Source organism: Triturus cristatus, chromosome 9 (assembly GCF_964204655.1).
Source record: "Triturus cristatus chromosome 9, aTriCri1.1, whole genome shotgun sequence".
Classification (NCBI taxonomy): domain Eukaryota; kingdom Metazoa; phylum Chordata; class Amphibia; order Caudata; family Salamandridae; genus Triturus; species Triturus cristatus.
Window position 1 is genome coordinate 921,273,484 of NC_140592.1, and position 24,805 is coordinate 921,298,288.

At 44.8% G+C, this 24,805-nt stretch overlaps 1 protein-coding gene across 1 annotated transcript in view; it reads right to left on the minus strand.

The window, feature by feature from the left end:
* The window catches only part of PPP4R4 (protein phosphatase 4 regulatory subunit 4), a 2,085,322-nt gene that overhangs the window by 55,189 nt on the left and 2,005,328 nt on the right, over positions 1–24,805 (minus strand). The window contains exon 24 of the mRNA XM_085626471.1: positions 15,233–15,297. Coding sequence (XP_085482597.1) covers positions 15,233–15,297 — 65 coding nt within the window. The remainder of the gene's footprint in view (positions 1–15,232; positions 15,298–24,805) is intronic.

The following is a 24,805-nucleotide window of genomic DNA, read 5'->3' on the forward strand; positions in this document are numbered from 1 at the left end:
AACATCATTTTATGATTACAAAACAATTTTTGCAAACAAAAAAAAAGAAATTGAATTAAACAAGTTTGATGATAAGTTAGAGTTAGGAAAACGTAATGTATTATATCAACACAAAACCAGTATAGTAAGCTCACTGCTCAGACTAAATCAACCATAAATCGTGCATTCACCATACAGTGCTTACACCCTTTCATACTGCATCACTTATAGCATGTTAAATCATAGCATTCAAAACAACACCCATGCCATCTCAAATAACATTTATGAAAGCACTGTGCATGGTAGAGGGCAGAGTTAAAATTGATTTATTCCGATTTACAGCACTCTGTACTAAAGTGCGCGTGTTATAGAAAGTTCTGATCGGGGCAGAAACTCTAACTATAAATTATATGTATAACTTGTTAATTTCTAAGGTTTGTATAGTTTAATTTGGTTTTGTATATATGCAAACATATGCATTATAAAATCTAAAACAAAGGAGTGTTCCAAGTTGAAGTGTTATATCTAATGTTCACTATTAAAATGCCATATGCATATGTTTAGTAATATAAAACAAGCCGAGGCTTATCGCTCATTTTCAGATTTGAAATGGACTAAACGTGTATATAGAAAACATTGAAAATATTTCAAAACATTTGGGGGGCACGACATCATGAACTCATGTCGAATACTCGCATCATCAAGATGTCAAAAGTGATTAATGTATATGATAATTGCAAGCACTATATCGCAGCAATGAGAAACAACACAGTAGCAATGACATTTATCTGACAGTGAAAAAGCCATAGAGGTAAATGCATTATGAAACACTGTTGATGCTCAATTGGTATTATTTATTTGCTGAATTTAGTCTAGCGCTTTAATCCAAAGTGATTTACAAAATTGCCAGAAGCACAAGCACATACTGCCAAATAAGGAATTGCACTATTGGGTAAATAAAGGAAAATTAGAAAGATGATGCCCGAAACACGAAAAACAGAGAAAAGACTTGATGAAGAAAATCACCTATTACGAAATAAAACTTTGCTAACGAAACATGCCTTCAATGTTATATTGCCAATTAACAGGGAGGCGGTGGAAACCCAGTAGACTATCAATGGATAAAATGGATCAGGATGCTAATGCCAGTAGCCTCAAACAACAGGTTTAGCAGCAAGAAAATCAACAGGGAACGTAAATATCAGAAGTAGAACAGTTGTCGTGCTAGGCCTGGCACTGAAGACCAGTACCGGCATTGAGCCAGGAATACAAAGCACAAGAGACAACCCCTTGCAAGAAAACACCAGAAGTGCTAGTAATGTTACGCCATCAGACTGGGCAGAAATAAGATGGTACAAAGAGCTTGCAATGCAGCAAACATGTTAGCCCTGGGTAGGCATCACAAAGGTCGAAGATGCCATGAAAGAGGTTCAGCTGATGCCACACATAAAAAGCACCGCAGAGTAGCCTGATCTGTGCAGAACAGGGCATATCAGAGCAGAACAAAGAGAAAGAGAATTTAGAGTGCTCTCTGAGAGAGGATTAACCTTTTCCTTTGTCCATCCCTTTCGAGACTAACTCACCCTGGTTTGTCCTTTGCTTTTTAAGATTTGATCCTAATAATTAAAGCATACACAGTCTGATTAGAAATTGCTGCTAACCTGATTTTTACCTTTTGTAAACCATTAACATTTAATAAACTTTCATTTTCTTATATTAGATTATTCTGTGTTCTTTTTGTGAAACTTAATGTGCTTTACATAACATTGAGTGTATTGGTTCGTTGATCAGACTCAGGTGTGGAGCACCAAAATCCTCAAAGGATTAACACCGCTGTTGGCCCATCCAGGGAAGTGCGTTATGGTTCTCGAATTTACATAAAGACAAGTGCTAACAATAGCCGACTGACCATGGATATATTTAAATTTTCTTAGTAAAGAACAATGCAAAGAACCTAAGACTTGAATATGATTGAATCATATTGTCCTGTATCTAAATTAAACGTTTGAGGATCACACTATTTTCGCAACAGAACATTGATATAAAAAGTAAATATACAGAAATTCACATAAACTTTGACATTTTAAACCTATTATCAAAGATTAAACACCTTGAGTGTAAAACATACGGTTTTGGGATTCTGACCACTAAACCAGCAATCAATGCATTCATTTATGCAGTAAAAAGATCAAGCGAATAGCTTAACAGAAATTTACGAAGAGAGAATGTATCACTGAAGCCAATAGAAGCGTAGTAAGGGGATGTATGGTGATAAGCTCAATGTGCAAAGAGGTTGTGTGGCATAATTTAGCCTGGTAACAATAAAGAGTCTTAAAAGTCAGTCCTGCAAGAGGAGCTAATCATTTCAGTGGTGTCTCAATAGCTAAAGCTTACATTGCCTGAAGAGCCATTCAATGTAAGAAGGTGTGTGTGTCCTTCATGTTTATCTGTCTATGGGTTTCAACATGAATGGAATAACATCAAGGGTCATCATCCCTTGAGGGTATTACTGTATCTGTAACATAGAATTGGGATAGTGAATAAAGGCTGGAGTGGTAAAATGAGGGCGTTTTGGAATGGTGCTTGTGAAAAAGGTTAGGTCATACCTGCGATTCGTATTAGCAGAGGAGGAGACTTGTGGTAGAATACAGTGATTAAAAATAGTTAGATTGGAAAACTTATTGTAAAGAGTGGAGAGGATGCACACAATGCATAGAGGTTCTGTAAAGAATGCACATAGGGCATATTTACGATGTAGGTATGAGTTGCCTCCGACTGACACCGTTTCGTGGAAGGAACCACCCAACCATAGGTCAGGGGTTCTAACTGCTGAATTTGGATGTGACTGCACATGGTGGGGTCCCAAACTTCCATTATTCAATGGGAGCTTTTGTGGTGGGCTGAAATTGCTTGCAGCACAAGCTCAAATTGAAAAATGGAAGTTTGTAAAAATCCCTGCACAGTGTGGCAGGCACATCACAGTGCCTGCCTGCCGGTGCAGAGATATTTAGGGGGGTACCATGGGCGATCCCCATGGCCAAAACAGAGAGAGCCATGGGGGGAAAGAGGCTCTGCTGGGTGCCCCCAATGTCAGTTTCCAACAGCCAATCCATGTCAGAAAGGCCAACATGGATTGGCTGTCGGAAAACGACATCATAATCCCGACGGCAGAAACACCGTCCTTAAGGCATTATGAGGGATTTCCAATTGGCTGACGGGCTCCTTGAGCCCTTCTGAACTGCGTCGGATTCCCCAAATGGTTTATACTCCAACCGCCGTCATTCTAATATGGCAGTAGTACTTTAAATCTTAAATGTCGGTCGGAAAGCCTCTGACCACTAGTAGGAGGCTTTCCGACCGACATTGTAATTAGGCCCATAGCGTACAAAGTTCTGTGACAGGCTTTTCCTTTATATGTTGTGCAGTGGAAGCCTGGAAGACAAGGTGCTGCTTGTATGCTTATTAATCAGAATATAGCTTGTATGGCTCACAGGCCACAAGATAGGCAAGGGTTGTGCAATCAAAGTTTCAGGAAGCGCCTATCTTGGTCAGGTGCGGAGGACCGCAATTATCAGTCTCTGATGGCACGTGAATTAGACATAGTTCTATAATTCACGTGACAAAGTGATATAAATGAGGGAATTTTGCTGTGGCGCGTGACATCTGTGGCCGCATGCATAAAGTGTTGCCTTTGTGAAATTTAGTTCAAACGACCTGTACTGTGTGTACAGTGACTAGCATAATTAAACGAGTTCCAGTTAAAGGAGTAATACTCAAGGGAAAAGTGAATAAAATGCTGTTTACGTGCATGTGTTATGTGATAAATACTTAGGCAGATGGATTGTTACATTTCAGTCTGTGGCTTCTCGCATGGTCTTCTTGGATGTATGAACATGAGTTTGTTGGACCCCAAAACCTTTTGTAAAAAATATTTATTGCCCAGGACAGGCAGTGTATGGGAAAGGCGACTGGTTAAACCCACATTTGACTATTCACCTGGGCCACAAGTGTCCCTGGGAAATAGAGTATATTAGACTTTGAGTTAGTGCTATACAAAGGTGTTAAGGGTTTTTTTCTTTTTGAGTTTAGCTCCAGTATAATCTTTAAAATATGTGTCATAATCATATTATATGATATGGATCATGTACGATTTTGCACGTCCATAGGCAGAGTGGTAGAGGACATTGTTGAAATGCCCACTAAAGATCTAGTAATTCAGTGCTATGGCAGGTACTATGCAACAACAACTAGGCGATGGATTACTCAAATTAATATCAGCAACTGGCAGTCGCTTGTGGATGCATGCCAGTCCATTATTTTTCACCCATCATGCCACTCTAGACAAAGGCCCTCCTTATGCAAACCAGTACTGACCCTGCTCCTCATTGGAATATTCCGCCTCAAACTGCTTGGCAAGGCCCACTCCAGAAGGGACTACAAGCAACCCCAAAATAGTTTCGACCTACTTAGGTCTCATCAGTGAGATATAACTTCAGTCCTATGGTACAATGGGCGCGGGACCCAGGTATGCACATACCTGTTTGGCTCAGGGCATAATATGCAACAGCAAGGTGATGGATGTAATACTTGACTTAATCTCAACCTCTGGCAATCTGTGACTGCATGGTGGTAAAGGCCTGAGGCTCCAGCCTGAGATGCACTTGGACCTGGGCCCTTCTCCATTCCTCCTGGTGCAGTGCCTGGTTGTGAGGACCTGAGACTCCAGCCTGAGATGCATTTGGACTGGGGCCTCTTCCTCTCCTCCTTTTCCTGACTGGTGGTGAAGACCTCAGGCTCCAGCCTGAGATGCACTTGGATGTGGAGCCTCCTCCTTTCCTCCTTTTCCTTCATTGGGTGATTATGGACTTCCTTGAGTATGGCCTGAGTCTGAGGCCTGGTGCCCAAGACACCCAAGCTTCAGGAGCGCTGGGAGCACCAGGCCAAAGGATGTGGCTGCAGTGCTGGAGGAGCCCGTGGACTGACTGGGGCGGCCTGAGTCCCATTTTGTTGAGGCAGCACCTCTCTTTTTTCTTTATTGGACTATGCTCCTGGGGCTCATAGATTTACATTGAAGGATCCCGCCTTCAGGGATGCGTGTGGCTCACTGTTTGTGCTCTGAGGGACTGGAAGTGTGCATTGAGCGTCCGTCTTCAACCCCCTCCCCACAGGGCCTATTGGTAGAAAACTGTATGGCACATAGGCATTGACCAACCTAGATCCATGAATCCCATTATCCCTTATGGAGATTAGGGGGCCAGGGAGGTGGAGCAAGAGATGGGGATTATGGGAGCCATTCTTCAAGGACTTCTGCTCGGCCACATACGCATAAAATGGCCGACCACTGAAACAACAAGGGCGAGGGGTCCACCTACGGACACAGGCCAGTACTAATAATAACAGCTTAAGAACAACAACTGAAAGAGGACTATCAACCACAATAAGGAAATGAGAAACGAAACAAGCTATTTCACCGTCCACAGAGATAGACAAAGGACTACACAGTTAGCATTGAGTCTCCTTGGCAGTGGAGGTGGCCATCTTAGAATGACTCCCTTACTAGGGTACAACACATATCCTTTGAACATTGACCGACCTACCTACGCATTACAGGTCTGATTCTTCAGGTAAACCTTTTGCTTATTATAATTTGTACTCTGCATAACCGGCCCCCTATCTCTCACCGCAGTTAACGCCATTGGCTCACTCCTCTAGGGAGCTTGAATCATCTCCCGCTCCCCACCCAGACGCATATCGACATACCTCCACAGCTGTTTACATCCCCCTCCCACACCCTCCAGCCTCCACATTCCTACCATAACTCACAACACGGACCCAACACAAGCCCTTTACACCCTTTGAGCCCAATATCATTGCATAAACTGCGCCATATCATGGAACGCACAGGCACACATACCTACACCATCATTTACCCCCCCAACCTATCAAAAAAAGCAGCCAAACGTTTTAAACACAATCTCATAAAACTACATCCTGAAACACCCATCGCTGATCCCTACTTCTCAATGCATAACGGGTACACTACTACTGATATCATTTTTCATACGAAACGAAGAGCGCAATGGAGGAAAGCCTTTCTTACCGTATTTACGATCTCCTCCACCAGGAAATCCGCACACGGCCTAGTTATTTACATCTCCCCCTCCCAGCTCTTTCACGCGACAGCAACCATCACCATTTACAATAACGGCACCATCCTCATGCAATCCACGGATCGTAATTTAAATCTCCTGGATAGCATCTTCCCCATTATTAAAGATCAAGTGTCGAAATTCCAAACTAACACCCAGGCCAACCTCACCATCACCACACAAATTACCCCAGCATCTCCCCCCGCTGTCATCCATGCCTCATCACCAGCCCCACCACTACCTCCATCCGAACTAGACGCCACCCAGACGATCCAGGACTACAACACGCAACACTTCATCCTATCAAACACTCCCCCCAACCTTGCTCCGTTATTACTCCGATCGGTAGGTTCACTGGATTCACAGGCAACAACCATAGCGCCTTACCCTCACGCATTATTCCAATCCAGCACTACCAGGGTAGCACACGCACAAACAACTGATAACCAATCCCCCTTATGCTCGAGCACAGCTGTCCCACTTGTCAACATCCTCCCTTCCATAACCAACACTCCAGCCACTCCTTCGCCGTTACCCACTGAGACTCCTTGCAAAGATAGCCTTCAGTCCAGCCCAACACACCCAGTTCAATTGTCAGAACATCATAATAGTCTCCATCTCCACGCTGATGATATACCACCACCTGAGCTCCTTCTGGCACAGAGTACACCTCCTACACCCTCATCCCAGCCTTCCACATCAACTGCTCAACCTTCTACATCCCCTCATCATCCATTCGCCCCCGCTACACCTCCTCCCACCCCACCCATACCTGCACTAGACAACACACCCGACCAAACCTCAACGCATCCAGCCACATCCACATTACAGCCTACATCACTACTCTTCAACACTCCAGACCCCAGACTCGATGAGTTCATGATCGCACTACATCAAATCAAAGAAGAACTCCAAGCTTTTAATGCGTTAATTTCGAAACAACCATGGTTCTCTAGAACTACAAGACAGCCCAATGCTAGTGGGCCCCTAATGCACCTAACAAACACCTCTATTCCGTTCTTACCCAGCTGGAAATCAGTTCCCTCCATTAATAATTCAAGCCGCCCACGCCGAAGCACCAATTCGCTTTCAGAGATGGATCTACTATCTTTACTTCACTCATATGCCCCCGCCCTCACAAACCCTATCACCCCCTCACCTATGTCCATTCCAACTATCCCCCTCAACCCACACAGGTCCATCAAACATAACATTAGAGGCGTCATTGACCACAACCTAAAAAGAGTCCCCCTCATTCAAGAACCTACTTCATCCCTCATTACGCCCCGCCTCAAATGCGTCCTCTTAAACTGTAGATCGGCCGCTAGACACGCAGCAGATATAGCCGACCTCATTCTCTCACAAGATCTGGACCTGATACTGCTTACCGAAACCTGGCTAAACGAATCCTCCTCACCTATCATTGACATATTAGTACCCCCTAATTATGACATCATTAGATTGGATAGAACTGATAAAACAGGGGGAGGCATCGCTTGTATACACAGGAGCAGCATCGCAGTAAACAGATCAATTGCACCGGTATTCCCTTCCTGCGAATACATATGCCTCAACATCACCAGTAATGACAAACCACTATGCTCCTTACACACGATATATCATCCACCAGGTGACAACCTGGCCTTCATCGAACACGTCATGAACATGGTATCAACTATCACTGGGCGCCAAAATACCCAAACATTCCTTGGCGACTTCAATCTCCACTGGAATGACCTCAAGGATGTAGTGGTTAATAGCCTCAAAAATTTCCTAGAAGACCTAGACCTCACCCAAATATGCAAGAGCCCCACTCACGACAAAGGCTCAATACTGGATATAATAATCGCTAAAAGAGATTGCATTCAGCTTGACTCGATCCAACCTTGTGACTGGTCAGACCATCATATCGTTACCTTCTTTATCAAAGAAACAGGGAAACTGAACTTGGTGCAATCCACAAGACCTAAAGTCTGGAAAAGAGACATGAAAAAAATCAACCCTAGCACTTTTGCGCTTGCTAAATGTGCATTTAAGATAGGATTTTTTTTAACCTACTCTCAGCATTTAGCACAAAATCCAACCTTACGTCCAAAATGGGTACATGGAGGCATTTAGCACTAAGAAAATAGTACTAAATACAACAGAACATGAACAGCAGCCACTTGCGCTCACTAAATATGCTGTTGCAGTAGGATTTTTTTCTTCCTCAAAATTACTTCTTATTATATGAGCAGATATCATTGCGTTATTGATAATTCTGCATCAAAGAGTAATGTGGAATTACTGAAATTACTCCGATTACTCCGGCATAATTAAAACTACTCCCAGGCCTAAATATAATATTGTTGCCTTGGAGAAGAAGATGAAAGAGTTGTCGTAGCAGATTCAGTGTTCCAAGGGAGCTACTGAGCTGAAGTAGTTAACTTACACCCAGCTCAGAGACCTGTCAGGGCTAGATATGTCTGGATGGCCACATAGACTCCCAGAGTTGAGTTTATGATTTGGACAACAGGTCTGAATCAAGAGATATCTACCAGAATAATCCCACATTTCTACAGAGGCAGGGACCCTGGTATCTGAAGGTGGCAAGATTGCAAATGTGTTTGCTGACTACTATAGCTCCCTATACCCTTGTTGCACATATTGGAGGCAGAGTATCTGAGACCCTTGATTGAGGAGCTAACAGTTGTGATGCTTAGCACTACTGCTTGGGAGGAGATGGACACACCAATCACAGCAGCGGAACTAGTATAAGCCGTAACCAGTATGCAGTTGGTAAGACCCTTGGCCAAGCAGCTTTACAATGACATTTTTTTTTAATTGCTGCCTCACCCACTCCTCCTTCCTATTGATGTTTAATGAAGCTATACATAAAGACTCCCTACAAATGATTTAGAGGGAGTTACAAAAGTGGTAATCCCCAAAAAAGGCAGCCATGTGAGTTCCCGATGTAACTCATTAGCTCTAAAAATCCTGACCAAAATGCGGGAGAACCACCTCATCAGTATTGTTACGCATTTAGTGCATCTTGATTAAAGAGGCGTTATGCCTGAACAGTGTACTAGGCAACATCTTAGATGCCATGACTAAAAGTAAAACCGGGGAAGGGAGCACAAGTATTGGCACCTATAGATTTCCAATAGGGTCTTGCTTCTGTAATCTGGAGGTCCTTATTCCCAATCCTGGACAAGAACAACTTTGGGCCCTACTTTACTAGATGTGTCAAGACACTCTATAAAGCCACATGGGGAGGGGTCAGGTTTGGCAGAACACTTTCAAGAAGCTTCACAGTTCAATGGGTCATGAGGCAAGGATTCCCACTCTCACCTTTGCTTTTCACCCTGGCGATAGAGCCGTTGGCTGAATTTGTCAGAAGAGATGCACTCGGGGGATTTCAATGGCATGGTTCTATTGACAATCACATTTCTCTTATTTAATCATTTATAGAGTTCTATATAGCCCAAACTCCACCTGAGGGTATCAGAGCGCTTTTCATAGTTGGTACAGTAACAGTTACATGAGTTACACATAGATGTATACGATAGACAGTAGCAGTTGCATGAGGTAGATCAAATTAAATGTTGTAAGCATGAGCGCTATACATAGTTGGCTGTGTAGGAAGCTGGCTCAGTATATGGTGCACACCTATTGATGATATACCCTACACTGAGTCCATGCAACCCTTAGTGATAGTTTAAGAGGCCCCTGATAAGCGAAGCTCTCAAGGGGTAGCTGTGGAGAGCTGCTAAGGCTTATCCAGGAGGGTGTAAAGTGGCTGCATTTACCACACATTTCAGTCAGTGAGAATCACACAGGAAAGAACCTCAGCAGTGTTAGAAAAATACTGTTGTATTTAATATACTCCAACACAAAAAGGGGTACCTAACCAAGACTACCACCCAAGGATCTGTAGGGCAGGGGAAGCACGGAACCACCCAAGGTAAGTAACTAGTAGTCCCCAGGAGTCCAAATGCAGAGGTGATACCCCAGGTGAGAGTCCATAGAACAACATGGGGAAGTCGCGGTTAGGGTTTTAGATTTTCAGGACCCTTCCCAGAGGACCCAGAGGGAAACCCGTTGGAACCAGGGAGTTTGGAGAGCACCCCCACCTGTGGATACCCAGAGAAGCGGGATACCTACACCAGGGAGCCCGGGTGCATAGGTATGAAGTGGTGTCGGAACCACCCATTGAAGTCAACGGGGATCAGCTGCAACCGTGACCCGTGGACCAGGTCGGTGGAACCCAAACGTGGATTCTGGATGAGGAGCAACTGAGGAAAAAGGAAACACAGTCCAAACCACCTGGAATTGTCCAGGAGGTGCAGGAAAACAATGCTCATCCTTCTCAGGGTACTTCGTGACAGAAAGAGGTCTTGGAGTTGCAGCTGCGGTGTCCAGGTGAAGATGTAAAACACAGGAGCCACCCACAAGCTGTTCCACAATAGTTGAAGAAATGCAGGAAGGTCAGTGGTCGGCAGGACCACCAGCAAGCCTTGGCACATGCAGCAGATGCGTTGCAGTAAGAGTTGCAAAGAGGAGGACCAGCAAGGTCCAGGGAACTCACCAAAGAACATGCAAGTTGAGCCAACCCTCAGCAAGCAGGAGAGCCAGCAGGAATCGATTGAGTAGCCAGAAGAACCCTCAGGGAGAAGGCACAAGGAGTTGAAAGGCCACAGAAGAAAAACAAAGATGGAGGTCCACGTCACAGGAGATGCAAGGAAGATGTTGCTTTTGTAGCAGTGCACAGGGACATAGTTCCATCAGCTCCAAGAGCGATTGCAGTCTTCGAAGTTGCACAGAAAACAGGTCAGGCCCGGGAGAAACACCATAAAACACCTGTGTTGTAGAGCCTTGAAGAGTTCATGTGACAGCAGGATCCACAGACCAGTCGTCGACATTGAGGTGCCTACAGTTGCAGGGGAGTGACTCATTCACTCCAAGGCAGATTGCTTTCAGCTATCCTTGATGCACACATAGTCCTTGTGACTCTGGAGGATGCACAGCCACAGATGTTGCAGGATGGGTGCAAAGCACAGAGACAAATTTGCAGTAGGAGGCTTCCTACCAGGAGCAGTTATGTCTTTTGCTCCGGAACAGCCCAACAGCAGAGTTCAGTGTCCAGGAGCAGAAGAGTCTTTTAGAGGATACTGAAGATGAGTCTTGCAGCAGAATCCTTGTTCAGATCAATCAAGTCCTTCCTTCAAGGGAGCCCTTAAGTAGCCAGGTAAGGAGGTTGGACAGCTTCTGCAGTAACCCACCTATTGGGGGTGTCAGGGATTGCCTGACCAGTCAGATGTTCCCAGGGGACTCTGCTTATCTTGCAGTCAAAATGGTAGAATTAAATGGCCACCTGGTGGAGCTCTGGCTATGTCACTGGGGCAGGTTCTGGGCAGGGGGTGGTCACTCCCCTGTTCTCTTGTGTAGTTTCTCACCAGAGTGGGAGCCAAGGGCTCCTAAACTGGGGCAAGCCCGTTTATGCAAGGTGGGCACCAAATGTGCCCTTTAAAGCAGTCTGGTGGTGCTCGGAAGCTCCCCCACCCTAGCCAAGAGACACATAAGGCTACACCTCTCCTCTACAGGAAATCCTTTGTTCTGCCTTCCCTTGCCTGAGTTAGGCTCACCAGCAGGAGGGTGGAACAGTGTCTGGGGTTGGCGGGAGCACTGGCTTGCACGCAGGCCCTGCAACGCTACACAGTTAGACATGCAAGATGCTCTAAGGAGCCCACCCAGTACATGTTATCATGCAACTAACACTGGAATCGGTGTAGTTGCATGATTCCAATGGGTTTGATACCAAACATGACCAGGTTTGGTGAAGCCATAATGTATTTGGACATTTTGAGTTTGCCAGTGTCCACTACATAGCTTAAAATGGCTTCCCTGCACATACAAAGCCCAGAGAATGGAGTCTGGGGTTTGTAGGGGTGTCTCTGTTCATTCAGGGGCACCCTCACACTTCGAACCATGCACCCTGCCTATGGGCCGAAGGGCCTACCTTAGGGGCTACGGGGTATAAATGCTGTGACCCGGATATAAGGTAAACCTTATATCAGAAGGGAAAGGTGCATGCACCATTTCACGCAGGCTGCAGTGGCAGACCTGCAGACACAGTTTGCATGGGCTCCCATGGGTGGCATACTACATGCTGCAGCCCATGGGAGACTCCTGGTGTACAAATGCCCTGGGTACCTTAGTACAATATACCAGGAACTTGCAAGGGTACAAAATGGTATCAAGATCTTCAGTTTTGCATTGAGAAGAAAGCTCCCACAGACAGCAGTCTGAATCCTCACAGGGACAGCCCAGGCCAGCACCAGGGAAACAGCTTCCAGTGCAGGTAGAAGACTAGAGAAAGTGAAAGATGGCCACCACCTTTTCCCCAATCCTCGACACCAGTGAGTCGCTCACCAGTGCGTCACAGTTCCTTGGCATTTGAGGCTGGTTAAGTACATCCCCCACTTGCCTGTAATTACACCAGCAGTTCAAGGGTGAATGCGTGAGGTGAGTTGCAGAGTAGCCGGGAGCCAGGGGGTACATCGTTCTCACTACAGCAGGGTATGATTGCCTCCTTCTCATTTATGGGGCCAAACGTTGCACGCCCTTTAAAGAACAAGGATGTTGCAGCCATCATGGTCCGAACCATGTTCACCCATTAATAATCATTGCAGAGTAGGGGTCGGGTGAAGCGAGCTGCTGGGGAGCCTGGACCAGGGTGGCAGGGTCCTCGGAGGGACATTCCCTCCTTCACCTCCCCCATCCTCGGTGACAGTCTGCTGCATGCCAGAGAGGGCTCAGGAGGGTGGTCCTCTGGAATTGTAGCCACCAGAGTCTATTACCCACTAATGAAGCAGTGTGAGGGACGGTCAAGTGGGGTGAGCTACTGGGCAAACAGGAGTAAGGGGGAACAGCAGGCTGACCTAAAACAAACATGGACGCCTCCTTCACCCCATCACCAGGTCTGCAATCTGCATGTTAGAGTGGCATAGAGGGGGTGATATCTGTAGGCTCCTGCAGTTGGCCTAAGATTTCTCACCATCCTGCAGTCTGGGTTGGGCCAAAGGAGTGAATCTGGTCTCATGGACGTGAGTGGGAAGGCTCCGAATGAGAAAGCCTTCCCGGTGCTCTCTCGTCACTGCACAGTTTCTGGTGAGATTCGCTGGTCGTAGTATCCAGCTTTGCTTTTAACTTCGGTAAGGTTCCTTGTTTGTTTCTTTTTTAGTTTCCAGATAGGTAGATGCTAGATGAAGGGGCTTTTTCTGGGCATTTACACCATATGGCGGAACCAAGCCCAGAAGCTCCCGACGGAAGCTCCTTAACAGTCGGACATCTTGCCTGGTAATTTTCTATGTGAAGATAATATTCTTATTTTTTTGCAATATCCCCTCAGCACCCTGAAGATTGTACATCTTCAGGGTTTTTGGAGAAGCTTCAGGACTGGTCGTCAACTGCCATAAATCAGCTGTAGTACAACTGGTGTCGGGGCATTGAATGGGAATTTTGGTAGCTCGGCTCCAAGGACTTTCGGGTCATTTTAAATAGGTGGGTATATACACTGCCCCAACTGCCTGGGAAAGCTGGGATCTCAAAATTGTGCGGGGCTCGCTAAGATAAACGAAGGTATTATAAGGTATTATAAGATGGCCCTTTCAATATTAGGCAGGAATTCCTATTTAAGTTGATTATTCTGCCTAAATGGCTTCATATCCTACAGAAATACTCATACATTATACAAAACCCCCTTCTCAACTATCTTAAATCAGAGAGCGGAATTTGTTTGTGGCCTGGGCAGCAGCCCAGGAAAACCTTCTCTACACATATATTGTCAGTATTTGATGGGGGAATAGGAGCTGCTGACCTTCAGTTGTATTATTGGGTTCACAACTGGTCACAATTAATGACTGATTATATATCGCCCAGTTCAACACTGAACACCAACTTGCCACAGGAATATTTATATAGTGCCCGGACCCCAACTTTACCAGAGGCAACTCGATGTACCAATAAAGCCTGACACTTAGCCTTAAAATACATAGGCTGGCAAGGGAAACCGATGCAGTTCAATTCACTCTAACTAGGTTTGGTAGGCTTTTATAAATGAGACACCATAGGAATATCCACTTTAAGAGATGTATGGAAAGGCTCCTGCACAAGAATATTTGAGGAGTTTTAAGCCTCATTTGCTCTACCTCATATCCAATTCTTTTGTTACCCCCAAATGTGGCATGAGTTAAACGAATACAAGTCAAAACTGGCTACCTTACCAGAATGCACCCCTTTTGAGGATAAGCTTTTGGGAACGGACCTGCTGGGTGTTACAAAGGCACCAGCCACAACAGTACATTTTAAGAAGCAGAGTAAGGACTGCTTTACAATTCTGATAACGGAATAAACTGACCCATCCTATTTGACTTGAATTTCAAACTTTTAAGATGCTTTGAAATTTGTTGTTTGGGGATGTTGTCCAACTGTAATGATCTAAAAAAAATGTTTGACTTTAGTAACAGTGACATGATCCATGGTAAAAGAAATAACAGAAAACATTGTCCAGGCATACAAAGAGTTGCTGTCAGTCCAAGGAGTCAAGCTAAAATGATTCAATTGCTCAAGCTGTCTTGGCATCTGAGAAATGGTCACTTTTCTATATTTTATACTTTTTTCCATTTGCCTTATTTTTTAAGCTTGGCCAATTTTTCATCTTTCATCTATACCTAAAAGGCTAGAATTTCTTTCTAATTTTAAACAACATTTTGTCAACATCACCCCCGCCCTTTAATCTATTTCAAACAATTTGTCTGCAATTCCGTAATAGCTGTATTAAGTTCCCCGATTCGGAATATTTCTAGCATAATATCTTGCGCTTCTGTAATAGATAGCAGTATAAGCTTGTCTGTATGCAAAAAAAAAATGACACAACCATGGTTTCAAATATAAGTACGCTCATCATAACTAGAACCGTGAATGCCATGAAGGCTGTCCCCTCCAAATTTTTATCATGGGGAAAATGCTTCAGGGAAAGTTAAACTATCCGAGAGAAAAATTCTGCAACTTTTTACAGTTCTTTATTACAACAATGGTCTCATTTGGAGACTTTCGATACTTACCAACAAAAGGCAGCAAAACACTCTTTCCCATTCCTATGCCAGAAGAGTTGCAGCCTGGACTTTTACTGCAAAAGAAAATAATTGGGATTTGATTATTGCCATGGAAATTTACGAAGACTAAAATTATTTTTATCAGTCACTGCAATGTGTTAAGAAGCAGATTAATAGCAGATACGAAGCCTATGCATAAAAAGACAACACTTTAGCTAGTGCAGTAACTTTTACGAAAAATTATATTGATTTAATTTGATTCTTGAAACTAGATTCTAATACTGTCTAGTGCACTTACTCTTTTAAATGATATTGGATTGTACAGCTCCAGATAAAGCAAAATAAGTAACAGCATTTGCACAGAAGCAAAATGTGAAGAAATATAACTTATCACATTCACAATTGCAATTACCATAATGCGCTGGGAATGTATTATGTGGATCATTAAGCCAAAGATTAGACCTAATTTTAATATGACAGATCAGCTGTAAAATGTGTATATACAAGTTATCTTCCAGGGGATCCTCATTAATATTCATAAGCACTGAATATTCCCGCCTATGTGCGAGTATCAATCCAAAGCCTCTTGGAATTAATATGTCATCCACGTATAAATACTCGAGGCAACCAGGACTCTTCATTCATCAGGTTGTTTAATGCAAAGCAGTCAAATACCCGACGAGTTTCAGAGACTCCACTCCTTGGTCACGGGTGATTAAAGTTTACTACAAAATTCTTTTAAATCATGTGATTTCCCACCACCATCAAAATAGGACTGTGTGGAGTCCTCAATAACACAATATACACAAACTATGGCGGCCATCTTTTAGTGTTCTTTAATGTTTTTTAATACGTGAATGGCATATTCATTACAGGAGGCGTTGGACTGATAAGTAGGGGGTAGCCACCCCGCTGAGGGCTCGCTGTATTAAGTGGCTTAAAAATCAGCTATCTGAATGGAGAATATATATATATATATTCACTGAAAAAAACCATAGGTTTCAGAGATGTTATAGTTAGAAATTAGCATTTAAAAAAGCTTTGAAATTCACTGAAAATACATAGGTTTCAGAGACGTTATAGTTAGAAATGAACATTTAAAAAACCTTAGAAATTCACAGAAAAAAAGGATAGGTTTCAGGGGTGTTATAGTTAGCTGGCCATTTCACTCGTACAAAACTACAGAAATTCCTCTGTTATAGTTAGATCTGTTAACTATAACATGCGCACCCGCAATGCACTGCTGATGATGTCACATATTGCATCATTCATGACATGGTCTAGAGCCTAAGAAGCAGGTCAGCAGAGCTGCTCTAGAACCAGAGACCCAGGTCAGCAGAGCTGCCCTAGAGCCAGAGTCCAAGGTCAGCAGAGCTGCTCTAGAGGCTGAGAACCAGGTCAGCAGAGCTGCTCTAGAGCCAGAGAAACCAGAAGAGCAGAGCTGCTTTTGAGCCATATAACCAGGTCAGCAGAGCTGCTCTAGAGCCAGAGAAACCAGGTCAGCAGAGCTGCTTTGGAGGGAGAGAACCAGGTCAGCAGAACTGCTTTAGAGCCAGAGAACCAGGTCAACAGAGCTGCTCTAGAGCCAGAGAACCAGGTCAGCAGAGCTGCATTAGAGCCATAGAACCAGGTCAGCAGAGCTGCTCTAGAGGCAGAGAACCAGGTCAGCAGAACTGCTGTAGAGCCAGAGAACTAGGTCAGCAGAGCTGCTTTAGAGCCATAGAACCAGGTCAGCAGAGCTGCTCTAGAGGCAGAGAACCAGGTCAGGAGAACTGCTTTAGAGGCAGAGAACCAGGTCAGCAGAGCTGCTTTAGAGGGAGAGAACCAGGTCAGCAGAGCTGCTTTAGAGGGAGAGAACCAGGTCAGCAGAGCTGCTTTGGAGCCAGAGAACCAGGTCAGCAGAGCTGCTCTAGAGCCAGAGAAACCAGGTCAGCAGAGCTGCTTTAGAGGGAGAGAACCAGATCAGCAGAGCTGCTTTCGAGCCAGAAAACCAGGTCAGCAGAGCTGCTCTAGAGCCAGAGAACCAGGTCAGCAGACCTGCTTTAGAGCCATAGAACCAGGTCAGCAGAGCTGATTTAGAGCCAGAGAACCAGGTCAGCAGAGCTGCTCTAGAGCCTGAGAACCAGGTCAGCAGAGCTGCTTTAGAGCCATAGAACCAGGTCAGCAGGGCTGCTTTAGAGCCAGAGAACCAGGTCAGCAGAGCTACTCTAGAGCCTAAGAACCAGATTAGCAGAGCTGCTGTAGAGCCAGAGAAACCAGGTCAGTAGAGCTGCTTTAGAGCGAGAGAACCAGGTCAGCAGAGCTGCTTTAGAGGGAGAGAACCAGGTCAGCAGAGCTGCTTTAGAGCCAAGGGACCAGGTCAGCAGAGCTGCTCTAGAGCCAGAGAACCAGGTCAGCAGAACTGCTTTAGAGCCATAGAACCGGGTCAGCAGAGCTGCTTCAGAGCCAGAGAACCAGGTCAGCAGAGCTGTTGTAGAGCCAGAGAACCAGGTCAGCAGAGTTGCTTTAGAGCCAGAGAACCATGTCAGCAGAGCTGCTTTAGAGCCAGAGAACCAGGTCAGCAGAGCTGCTCTAGAGCCAGAGAACCAAGTCAGCAGAGCTGCTTTAGAGCCAGAGAACCAGGTCAGCAGAGCTGCTTTAGAGCCAGAGAACCAGGTCAGCAGAGCTGCTCTAGAGTCTAAGAACCAGGTCAGCAGAGCTGCTCTAGAGGGAGAGAACCAGGTCAGCAGAGCTGCTGTAGAGCCAGAGAACCATGTCAGCAGAATTGCTTTAGAGCCATAGAACCGGGTCTGCAGAGCTGCTTTAGAGCCGGAGAACCAGGTCATCAGAGCTGTTGTAGAGCCAGAGAACCAGATCAGCAGAGTTGCTCTGTAGCCTAAGAACTAAGTCAGCAGAGCAGCTCTAGAGCCAGAGAACCAGGTCAGCAGACCTGCTGTAGAGCCAGAGAAACCAGGTCAGCAGAGCTGCTTTAGAGGGAGAGAACCAGGTCAGCAGAGCTGCTTTAGAGCCAGAGAACCAGGTCAGCAGAGCTGCATTAGAGCCAGAGTACCAGGTCAGCAGAGCTGCATTAGAGCCAGAGTACCAGGTCAGCAGAGCTGCTCTAGCTGATACTGATTGATTGACACTGACTGACACTGATTGACTGACACTGACTGACTGACACTGATTCACTGACTGACTGACACTGATAGGCTGATACTGACTTACACTGATTGACTGACACTGACTGACTAACTGACACTGACTGACTGACACTGATTGACTGACACTGACTGAATGACTGACACAGACTGACACTGACTGACTACTCTCTACTAGTCTACTACTCACTCTCTACTACTCCCTACTACTCTCTCACTACTACTCTCTACTACTCACTCTCTACTACTCTACTACTCTCTACTACTCACTCTCTAGTACTCTACTACTCACTCTCTGCTACTATCTACTACTCAGTCTCTACTACTCACACTCTACTACTCTCTACTACTCTTTCTCTGCTACTCACTCTCTACTACTCTCTACTACTCACTCTCTACTACTCTCTACTACTCACTCTCTACTACTCTACTACTCACTCTACTACGCACTCTCTGCTACTCTATCTACTACTCTCTACTACTCACTCTCTACTCTCTACCTCTCTCTACCTCTCTCTCTACTACTCTCTACCTCTCTAACACTCTACCTCTCTACACCTCTACCTCTACCTCTCTCTACACTCACACATATGCACATATATATGCATAGATACGCATATGCATTTATATATATGTATGTGTATATATACATACATACATATATAAACATATATATAATCTGCATATCTATATAAATGCAAATATAAATGCATGCATACATATACATATACATGTTATGTACATGAAAGTTTGAAAAACACTAATACAAGCAAAGCAAAAAAGCTACCTAATTACAAACAGAATTGCTTTAACTTAAACGAGGGCGAGACCTATTGCATTTTCAATGCTTGTTTACTTTGGTTCCATCAAGAAGGCCTTCAGATGTGTCACACATTTGCCATAAATTCTGAATGTTAGCACTCTAGTTGCTCATTAGATCACTGTAGTAAAGCTGCTGCTCACCAGGGAAGTCTGCTGCTGGTATTCAAAGTGCATGTTTCAGTCTGCATGTCAGAATTTTTTAATGAAATAGAAGAGGATTTGAGAAGTCAAAATGTGCCCTAATTTTTCTTTCTGCAGCACTAATCATAATTTATATGGCAAAATGAAGCCCCTCATTTTGTTCCTTTGCAAATTAAATGTTTTAAGTGTTACCACTTTATTCCAATCAAGATGGCTTCAGGTGTGCCATACTTTTGTCATAAGTAAGACTGTTAGCCCTCTAGTTGTTCTTTAGAACACTCTGGGACATTCTGTCATTGGGGTATACTTGGGCTACATCTGGGTGATATTTATGCTACATTTGGGTTCTTTTGCCTCTGGTGGCCATCTTGGGAGACTTATTTGTTATATGAAGTTTCCTAATTACCTTATTTACTACAGTCTCCTCAGTAGGAAATTATTTCAGTTTTTTACTTTGATTCCATCAAGAAGGCATTCAGATGAACACAAAGGAATCAACTGACAGTCTCTGCCCTTGTTGGATGTTCATGTTTTACTGAGAATGTCAGACTTCATTCTCACATGACTGAGAAAGATAATGTGAATTTACAGAAAATATGCTCTCAGTTTAGCTTATAGATCACCTTCCAAACCTCTGTGGGAAAAGCTTTAGAAAATAGTTTTCGCTCAAACATGATTCATGATATCCCAGCAGAAGGCTTTTTCACATGGTAAAATCACCTTACAACACACCACAATTCCTAAAATGAGTATGGTACCATCAACAATTGATTTATAATGTAACTAAAGTCTTAAAATCTTCTATTAAATGCAATGCTTTTTAATGAGGTGCTATCATGTATATTGGTCTCAAGATGGCTGCCATCACTTCTTCGATGAAGTGCTGACAGCCAATCAGACTTCAGGATAAGATGTGTGGTTATGCTTCTCCCAGATAAATCTATGATTTTACATTTGATTTTCTCAGCAACTACTGAACGGATTTACAACATTTAACCAAAAGGCACGAGTGTGAACCAAGGGCTACCTCTTTGCCAAATTTCGTGTAATTCCGTTCGGGCTGCAGCTGTGATTAACCGTTCCTATGGAAAATTGCATGGGGAAAACACGTTTTTGGACCCCCCTTGTTTCTCGGCCCCCGTTTGACGAATCACCCCGAGACTTTCAGGACGGAGCAGACCAGAGCGCTCCACCAGTTTTGAACATTTTGCGAAGATTCGTCAACCGGCGCCAAAGTTATTCCAAATAGAATGTTGCGGATTTCCTATGGATAATAGGTCCTAACTCTGACTACCTACTGGCGACCGCCAGTAGGTTATATATATATATATATATATATATATATATATATATATATATATATATATATATATATATATATGCATATATATATGCACACCATAGAACATGTACATAGTACTTTAATAAAGCCTATGTAAAGAGCTAAAAATGTCCTATGTACATTGAATTTTCCTTTTATAAACCTCTTACCAGACTCAAGCATTTCTGTAAATCAGAAAAAGAGAGCTTAAGGTTCAAAAACACAACCTTCATTGTAGAGAAAATTGCAAGGGAATGCAAAGGCATTGTTAGCCAATAGGCTGTATTAAAGGCATAACAAACAAATACTGGCACGTGCCTTTAGGATCTCCTAGTTGTAGGAAAGTAGGTACTGCTTTCATGGTTAACCCCACTTTCTGATGGTGTTATACTGTTTTTCTGACTAGTCTGACTGGTATCTTGCTAATCAGGACTCCACTCACTGTACTTCCTCCCTAAATTGGTTACAGTGAGTACCTAGGTACATTCTTAATTGCCTGCAGGTGTACCCTAGGAAGTTCCTAGTATATGGCACTAAGGTACCTATGTACACCCGGGGTCCCCCATGGGCTGCACTATGTGTTATGCCACCCAAAAGGGACCCTTAAAACTCCTCTCACAAAAGAAATGTTTCCTTAAATCTAACATCACTACACTTGAAACCTACATGTCACCCCTATTGCAGGCCTTTCTGTCTCATAGGCAGTGGGCTTGGTCCTGAGTGTGAGGGTGGCTCTGCACGAGCAGACCAACCCTACAAACCCTACAAATCCTGGAGTCCGTTCTCCAGACTTTGTAAGTGAATCAGCCCTTACGATATAGTGAGGCCATTCGTGATTATGTGAGGACCAGCTTTAAAATGGCTGGAACGAACCTGGGCATGTTTGGTATCAAACATGTTGGAATCATACCCCATACCGCGGGGGCTGTTAATTTAACAATAAATATAACCTACCTTTCCGGGTCTCGTGTCATCTCTGCTCCTGACCTTGCCTCCGGCAGGAACAGGAAGCAGGCAGCCTCCCTCCCCTAAGCCAATCACAACGCTGCAATGGCAGTGTTGTGACTGGTCGGGACGCCGACCAGCCTGGCATCTATGTGGAGGCCATTTTCTCCATGTAGGCTGCATGCAGCCTACATGGGGAAAAGGCAGAGTGCGCATGGCTGGTTTGGTCGGCCCCAATCGCCCTCAGCAGTGGGCAATCCAGTCCTTCCCTGCCCTAGAGCAGACCTGCCAACCCGCCCGCTCCCAACTAAACAATTCTGCTTTCTTGCAGTGCAAGACGCAGAAACATAAAATGGTAGTTTTACCATTTTATGTTTCTGCTTCTCGCACTGAGTGAAAACAGTGGGGTGACGCTCCTCCGCCCTAGTGGAGGAGCTGCCCCTGCCAACACCATATCCGCTGTTTGAGGTATGATTTCATACACAGTAGGGCCTGTACGTGAAGCCCTCAATGCTCCTGGGAGCAATCTTACAGAGCCTGACAGCAACATAGTGCTGCTGACAACCACAGACATGATTCCGCCCTCCAGCTGCTGGGCCGAGTCCAAGCAGGGGAATGAAGGATAATACGTTTCCTATCACAGGGAGATGTGACCCCCTCCCAGACAGGATTTAGTGTATTAGGCCGGGGTGGGAGCACTTGCCAGCGCCACATAGTCTGATAGAAGGGCACATTTGGCGCCCTCCTTACATACTCCAGCTCAAACCAGCTCAGGGAGCCGTTGGTTCCCCGCTCTGGCGCCAAACAGGACAAAGGACATTGGAGTATCCTCCACACTGTCCAGCCCCTTCCTCTGAGAGGGACCCCTGAATCCTCCCAACCCTCACCTTAGGGTACTTAAGGGCTTACCAGTGGGTGGGTCACTAGATTCGTCATGGGATTTGATTTAGATCTAACTCCGCATCCTCTTCAAACCGTCTGAACATCCCAACCAAGTTGGCCTGACCGAGTTGGACTGACCACATCAAACTTCGCCTAAGGATCCAACATTGTTACTGGGAATACTATGTCTGCTCTGGACCTCTTTGTCCTTCAAGTCGCAGCACCATCACTGTCTATGCTCCATACAGGTTCCCTCCTTGGCCTGCGGACATCCAAATACATCCGAAATAATCTCCCTTGGAGTGAAGAAGTCACTCCCTTGCAGCTGCAGGCACTGCAACACAACTAACCAAATCGTTGTACCGGGGCTCCTACGGACTCCAACAGGTTCAGTACCCTATGAGACGGTTCTGCACCGTCTTCGAGGCCCGCACTGTCTTCAGACCGAGTCTGAGGCCAGGATCCCTCATTGACACTGCCAGAACCGATTCTCTGTGCATCGCGTCGGCTGGCCTTTTTGTCTACTTCCACGTGTTGCCGTGGCCAAGGCATGTTGGTGCTCTCGTCAGACACCGACCCCCTGGATATTGACATCCGACGTGGGGCAGCTCATCTACCATTCCTGGTCGTCCTCAGCGTCCACAGCTGCAAAGACAAGGACACTGTCAATTCTTCTGTAACAGTCGAAATTGGTGGGGACTCAACTTCTGTGCCCCTGGTCACCTTTGAGTGACAGACTATGTACCCTCTACTTACAGGTACTCTTCTACCCAAATCCAACCTTGGATTCCAACAGACTCTTCCAGCTTCTTCATCAACAGCATCTACTCGAAGCCCTCCATTGTGGTCAACAGCAGTTCCCAGCGTCACTTCGTACCTATGCACTCGGCTTCCCTGGGGCAGGTAACCTGGTCTTTTGGGTATACACGGGTGGGGGGGACTCTCAAACTGTCCATCTTCCACAGGGTGTCTTCCAAGTCCTCTGCAAAGGGTCCTCTTCCTTAAAGACTATGCCCGCGACTTCCCCCATTGACTTACCGTGAGCACGTGGTTGCGTATTCATTTAGCACACAGCCTCTATGGGGTTCCTGGGTCCTTACCTTGGGTGGTTCTTTGGTCCCCCAGCTTTTCTAAGTCGACTGGGTCCAGTCTCGACTTCGGTCACTAGTCGCATTCCACAATGTTTGTACATGGTTTGGTATTTTCGTGCTATTTACCTGTCGTATTATCAAAGTATTGTGTGTACTGTAATTTCATCTCCAGGTAGGAGATAGTGTATTGGGTTAGTGAGTGTCTGTAATAAATAACTATTTTTATAACTACACTGCGTGATTCTTTTTCACTTAATCAGCACTATAAGGTAAGATACCTGTGAAACAAGCTGCTTTACAGTCCTCCTAGACTAAACCTGAAGGCTGCTTTCCACAGCTATCACTTAGAGAGCACTCTAAGGTTGTCTATACCACTTAAAACACCACAAGGGTCGTCTGGATTGGTGCAGGGTGCTACACTTGAATAAGTGTGCATCATATATCAAGCCAGCCTCCCACACCCGTCATTCCCCAAAGGTGACAGTTTGGTCAGTTCTTTTTTCCAACTCCTTCAGTGAGGATCTTGGAGCATTGAGCTCTTTCAGTTTTTGGCTTTTTGTCAGAAATTGCTTTATAAAATTGATTTTTCTGAGCTTCACTCAATGTCTGTTTACATCTAAAGTGACAAAGAATTATTTTCTGACAGGAATTTCTATTTTTTCCTGTCAAAAATATTTTCCCCTTTTGTCAAGTGCTTGTTGCAAAAAAGAAGGCTCAGACTGACCCCCACTCAGTCTGCATCGTATGCCTACCCCATTTGCATCTGCCTAAGTCTTGCCACCATTGCACGAAACTCTCTAAAACAACTGTAAAAGATTGGTAGAAAATATGACTCCATGGTCAAAGGAAAAATCAGGATCAACAGGAGGAGCTAGTCCATCTTCTTCCAAGGCTACCGCTCTTCACAGAGCTCAATCCAGAGGTAGATCTCCTGATAAACGTGAAAAAGGGAGAACAAAATCAACATCTTGAGGAAGGAAAATACCTGTTTGTTCTCGTTTGGCATTGGGATTGCTGTTGAAAGTGCCTCTGAGGCACTCTTCGCCTTCAATGCAGCCGTCAGTGATGAAACGATGACATATGACAACGAGAGACTCTACACGTTCCAGGTCGCCATCAATGGTGCAACACCAGTGGTCAAAGCCTCTGGCATCAAGAGAAGTCCCATCGTCATCACACCATTGCTCAACGTCAACTCAACATCAACTCAAGAGGAGTCTTGGGAGTGAAACCCTAATAT